We start from the raw sequence: 6000 nt of genomic DNA on the forward strand, positions 1-6000 counted from the left end.
TCGAAACGTGGGCTCCAGCGACATCCCGAGTTCACCAAGCAGTTGCACCCTTGAAGAAGACAAGTGCGCTTGTCGAAACGTCGGTTCCAGTGACACCTCGTGTTCGCCAACAGTTGAAGCCTTGAAGAAGACAAGTCCGCTTGTCGAAACGTCGGCTCCAGTGACACCTCGTGTTCACCAACAGTTGAAGCCTTGAAGACGAGTCCGCTTGTCGAAACGTCGGCTCCAGTGACACCTCGTGTTCACCAACAGTTGAAGCCTTGAAGAAGGCGAGTCTGCTTGTCGAAACGCCGGTTCCAGTGACACCTCGTGTTCGCCAACAGTTGAAGCCTTGAAGAAGACAAGTCCCCTTGTCGAAACGTCGGCTCCAGTGACACCTCGTGTTCACCAACAGTTGAAGCCTTGAAGAAGACAAGTCCGCTTGTCGAAATGTCGGTTCCAGTGACACCTCGTGTTCGCCAACAGTTGTACCTTTGAAGAAGACGAGTCCGCTTGTCGAAACGTCGGTTCCAGTGACACCTCGTGTTCGCCAACAGTTGAAGCCTTGAAGAAGACAAGTCCGCTTGTCGAAACGTCGGCTCCAGTGACACCTCGTGTTCACCAACAGTTGAAGCCTTGAAGAAGACGAGTCCGCTTGTCGAAGCTCCAGTGACACCTCGTGTTCACCAACAGTTGAAGCCTTGAAGAAGACGAGTCCGCTTGTCGAAACGTCGGTTCCAGTGACACCTCGTGTTCGCCTAGCAGTTGCAGCCTTGAAGAAAAGTGCGCTTGTCGAAACGTCGGCTCCAGTGACACCTCGTGTTCACCAACAGTTGAAGCCTTGAAGAAGACGAGTCCGCTTGTCGAAACGTCGGCTCCAGTGACACCTCGTGTTCACCAACAGTTGAAGCCTTGAAGACGAGTCCGCTTGTCGAAACGTCGGTTCCAGTGACACCTCGTGTTCGCCAAGCAGTTGCAGCCTTGAAGAAGACAAGTGCGCTTGTCGAAACGTCGGCTCCAGTGACACCTCGTGTTCACCAACAGTTGAAGCCTTGAAGAAGACGAGTCCGCTTGTCGAAACGTCGGCTCCAGTGACACCTCGTGTTCACCAACAGTTGAAGCCTTGAAGAAGACGAGTCCGCTTGTCGAAACGTCGACTCCAGTGACACCTCGTGTTGACGAACTTTTCATTCCTTCAAGCTTCCATCTTCCGCCGAACTTTTGCCTTTTGTAATCAGCCATAGGCAATATATTAGTCATGGACTTCTAACTTTTATTTTTCCATTTGTCTAGTGTTTACATATGTACAAAGAATGTACTCACGCTTCAAGCGATAACCAGCTGATACAGCTCTCTTGTAGAGGTGGCGGAGCGCACTGTGGTTTGTAGGTAGAGCTTATGTTTATTCTTAGGTACTAACCAACTAAACGCTTTGTTTGTGCCACTTACTAATATTATTCCTCGCTATTTTACTTCTTCTCTGCAGAAGAACACAGCTGATGTGAGCAACTTCGACAGCGACTTCACCATGGAGAAGCCCGTACTGACGCCCATCGACCCGCAGATCTTGGCCTCCATGGACCAGGAGCAGTTCAAGGGCTTCAGCTACACAAACCCAGCCATGACCGATTGAGGGAAGCAGTGCTACGGAGGCAAATCGCGCGAGAAGAAATGTACTGGGTGTCTCGATGCACGTGTGCATCCAGGCGCCCTAACGACAGAAAGCAACTGTGATATGCGGCACAGCCTGCTCTATTTGTTTTTTTTACGCGCTGGCACCGCGTACGTGTGAGTGTACAGTTGACAGGCAGAGCTTTTCTAACAAGGCCTGCTTGCGGCATGCAACGCTGCCGAGCTGCACAGGAAATACCTAAATGAAGCTCATTCGTAGCTATGAAGCTCATCATCATCATCCCGAAATATTTTACTTGTGACCGATCTTGATGCACAGTTAGTATTCGAAGCACATAACGACACGTGAGAACACAGCGACGTTCGTGCTCGGACTTTTCTCCGGAGGTATGTACAGCCACACGAGTGCACTCTCACTTCATCACAGCCAATAAAAATTTACTGTCACACAAAAATCACTGACCGCAGGACTTTTAAATAGTGTTTACATAGCTCAGCATGAAACGAAACACGCATGCTGGGCATGGCAGAGTGCCACCACGCTATCTATTCACAAAGGTGATCGTATGTGCACATCAGGTTAAAACCACAAAATGTCTGCTCACGTTGACACCAAGTGTGCCCCCCGCAGTAAAGCTAACTGTCCTTCTTTGTCACATCTCAAACAGTGACACTGAAGCACCCGAATTAGGTAAATTTTTATCATTCGACTACCTTTGCGGAGCTGTAAATTATTTGTAACAAGTGGGGTTGTACCAATCAACACAGTTCTTGCTTTCCAGTGCATCTAGGTGCCACAACCATTGGTAACATACCATGGTTGCTATGGAGTAGGGTGTCTGTGTTAAAGAAAGCAAAGGCACTCACGCCATTTGCCCATGTAACGTGATGCATTATAACCGTTGGCGTCACTACCTGAAGGCAACGGTTTTTATTAAATTACGTTATTCACGAAAACAAACGACAGTTACGCTACAGCAGGCAGGGTATCTGTACAACGGCTACAAAAATGATTTGCTTTAAACTGCTACGGAAGCAATAGTTAGTAAATGTTTACGTGTAATATTGCAACTGCCTTAATAGGACCAATAACCAAGTTAGCAAGCTTATAAATACGACATATTACAGCACAAATCCTGCAACTTTTCCGGTGATGACACGCATATACATCTGAAGCTCTATGTGCATTGAAAATACTTGCATCTTGCACATTTTGTGCTGTGTCGCAATATGAAGGAGTCACTGTGGGTGAAATGTAATCAAGGCCTGTCAGCATGAGTAATAAAGAGCCAATTAATATGAGTTACTTGGTCAAAAGTATAGGTTTCAAAACAGGAGAAAGTGCCTCAGATCAGGCTGGCCGACGTTTCGATAGGGGACCTATCTTTGTCAAAGGCGCCTTGTCATCCCTGGCGTGTTAGTTTTGTGGGGTTAGTGATGACGTCATGTCCAGCGGTGGCGCGTCTGTTGCTGTTGGTAATTTCTGCCTGGAAAGAGAGAAACTGGAACGCAGAGGAGTGTAGCCCTTGCCACATTTCAAGAGAGTTTGCAAACACGTTCGGGTCTGTCATGTCAGAGTTAAAGGAAGCTGCAAAGAAAGAAAAAAAAAGAAAAAAAAAGAAAGAAAAGGGGGGGGGGGGGTACAACCAAGCGAGAGGGCGAGTGCAGCCATCACAAAGTGCTGCAGAACGTGGTGAGGAAGGAAACTACAGGCGGGGAGAAAAACCGGGCGGCTTACGTTTAAATGTCCGCCAAGGAGCTGCAGAAGGTAGTGGGGAAGGCAGCTAAAAAAAAAAAAGAGGTACTCGGGCGGCGTACGTTTAAAATTCCGCCTGCCTACTTTAAGTGATATTGAAAGATAGGTCCCCTATCGAAACGTCGGCCAGCCTGATCTGAGGCACTTTCTCCTCTTTTGAAACCTATAACGTGTATCCATCTGTCGGCTCCCTTCATGATCTTGGTCAAAAGTAATTGTTCTATATCGACTAGTGCACAAATAGCACAAGGGCAAACCAAATAGTCCATTATATTATACAAACAGTCTGTTGCAGATGAAGTCAAGGTGTCTGTTGTGCTGTCCTTGTGCTGTTCGTGTGCGGGTAGGATAAAATAAACCGAGCCCAAACTTAACCTTCAAGTTCTTTTATTGTCTCAAAGAGCACACTACTGAGCTTTCATTCGGTCTGCAAAGCACAAACTGCCGAGCAGGCACAAATTCATGAAGCATTTTTAATGGCGGAATTGTTTTTAAGGAGAATATGTTATTATTATTATCTGGGGTTTAACGTCCCAAAACCAGGATATGATTATGAGAGACGCCGTAGTGGAGGGCTCCGGAAATTTCGACCACCTGGGGTTCTTTAACGTGCACCTAAATCTAAGTACACGGGCGTCAAACATTTTCGCCTCCATCGAAAATGGAGCCGCCACGGCCGGGATTTAAGGAGAATATGGTGCATAAGCAGGTGAAAGATTTGCCCGATTTTTTATCACACGTCAAGTACCTTTTTTCTGTTTCTTTCTGAGATTCTTTTTCTACATGCACTGCACAGAATTTACGACAGGCCCAACGTATTTCTTACTGTCTCTACTTGGCTACTGTAGACGGTCAGAGGCACAATCTCCTCTTACAGTATACCGTACCACAAAGTTTCCACCAAAGTAAATGTCGTTCGCATGAGAACAAGGTGCTGTATTACATAACTGCCTTTCAAACAAAAAACTCAGAACACTAAAGGTCACTTCAGCTATATACAGTAATGAAGGAGGTCAGTATTCGAGGTCAGTAGTCGTCAGTGAGCGATCACAGGTCAGCGCTTGATGTCGACACCTTAAGGCACTGAGAGCCTCATGGTAAACATACAGAGCCGGCCGCAGTCGGCTGTGTCCTTGAGAGTCTGTCAAACCGCCTTTGTCACGGTGCCCCAGCGCATGCGCCATTTATTTAGCTTAAAAGGTTGCGAAACGTCTCTTCATCTCGAAGGCTTTCCTTCTGGCGATACCGGTTGTCGCGGCCCCTGCCAAAACCCTGCCAAAATGGCTGAGGGCAACACAAGAAAATGGAGGAGGCGGATTGCTTCGGCAGTTCTTACATATGTTGAGGCTTCTTCACGCCGGATATTTTTCATAATAATGGTGATATTTCACCGCTACAGGTCGCTGACGATGTCATCATTAAAGCATTCCTAAATTTTTGTGTATATTTGAAATAAATAGATCCTTGTTCTTCAGTAGCTTTTGGTCACGAGAGATCTGCAATATATGTTGGTTAAGCGGGTTCAACAAAGAGAGACGGATGTGTTGCAACATTTGACAGCGGTGCCTTTTGACGCAACTAAAGGAAGGTGTCAGCACCACAGATTGAGTCAGTTTCACAAGAGCGTAGAATCTGATAGTTGTTCGCAAGTGCTTTGGCCAATGTGTGACACTAATTTGTAGCTTTGCGCGTTTAAATGCATTTATAACTAAGCATTAAAGTTTCCTCCTCCGCATGTTGCTAGCATGCTGGATGCATTTTCTTTTCGTCACGTTTTGAGCTTACAAAACGTAGACATCATCATCTCATTAGGGTTTTGTACACAAAGTTCACGGATGGCATTCATGAAAAGAGTGCATTGCGCCGCTGTTATAATGCGAGAGCTTCGCAAGCTGCTTTGCAAGTTAGTGTGGATAAAACTTGCGGGCATGGCATCGAGTGATGGTTGAATATCGTGCTTTATTTAATTTTACCTACTGCATCAACCCACACTATTCATTCTCCAGCTTCAGTCAAGCTAGCTGCTTCATCACATGTAATGTTCAGTATTATAGCAGCACACCTTGGCCACGGCGATGTCAGCTGACCTCACAATTCATGTGGGCAATGCATTTAGTGTAAATCAGACTCTCATTTCTGAATGGCAGCCTCGGCAAGAAGAATGGCAGAACCGCTTCGTTGTAAACAAATTCACATCTTCTTGTCAATAATAAAAGAAATGAAAGATTGTTTTTGTGTCTGACTCAATACTTTCAAATAGTGATTGCTGTTCAGAAACACTATTGTTTGTTTGAACCCACTAGCTTTTATGCAGTCTTTTTTATTTGCTCTAAGTGTCTGTAAGAAATGACACTTCTGCTTTCAACAAAATTAGTTATGTCACAGCACCTGATTTAAATAGTCCTATGAAACATTGCAACAAATATGCAAACAAGACACGTTCACAGAGAGATGAAAATTTAGCAAAAAAAATTAAGGCAACTTCACATTAGTGGTGCCAAGCCTGGAGGAATTGCGTAGCTGGGCGGCCTTCTTTGTTAATCTTAATTTTTCTCTTTCTTTCTTCCTCTCTTTCTTTCTTTCTCTTTTTCTCTGTTTCTTCTATCTCTTTTTCGTCTCGGTTTATTCATATT

General features: G+C 45.5%; 1 protein-coding gene across 1 annotated transcript in view; it reads left to right on the plus strand.

Moving 5' to 3' along the window:
- LOC119372409 (putative protein kinase C delta type homolog) overlaps nt 1-5581 on the plus strand; it is a 559671-nt gene extending 554090 nt beyond the window's left edge. Inside the window, 3 exon segments of the mRNA XM_037642881.2 lie at nt 1466-2928; nt 3580-3890; nt 4084-5581. Coding sequence (XP_037498809.1) covers nt 1466-1612 — 147 coding nt within the window. The 3' untranslated portion in view covers nt 1613-2928; nt 3580-3890; nt 4084-5581.
- The last annotated feature ends 419 nt before the right edge of the window (nt 5582-6000 follow it).

This window comes from Rhipicephalus sanguineus, chromosome 10, assembly GCF_013339695.2.
Source record: "Rhipicephalus sanguineus isolate Rsan-2018 chromosome 10, BIME_Rsan_1.4, whole genome shotgun sequence".
NCBI lineage: Eukaryota > Metazoa > Arthropoda > Arachnida > Ixodida > Ixodidae > Rhipicephalus > Rhipicephalus sanguineus.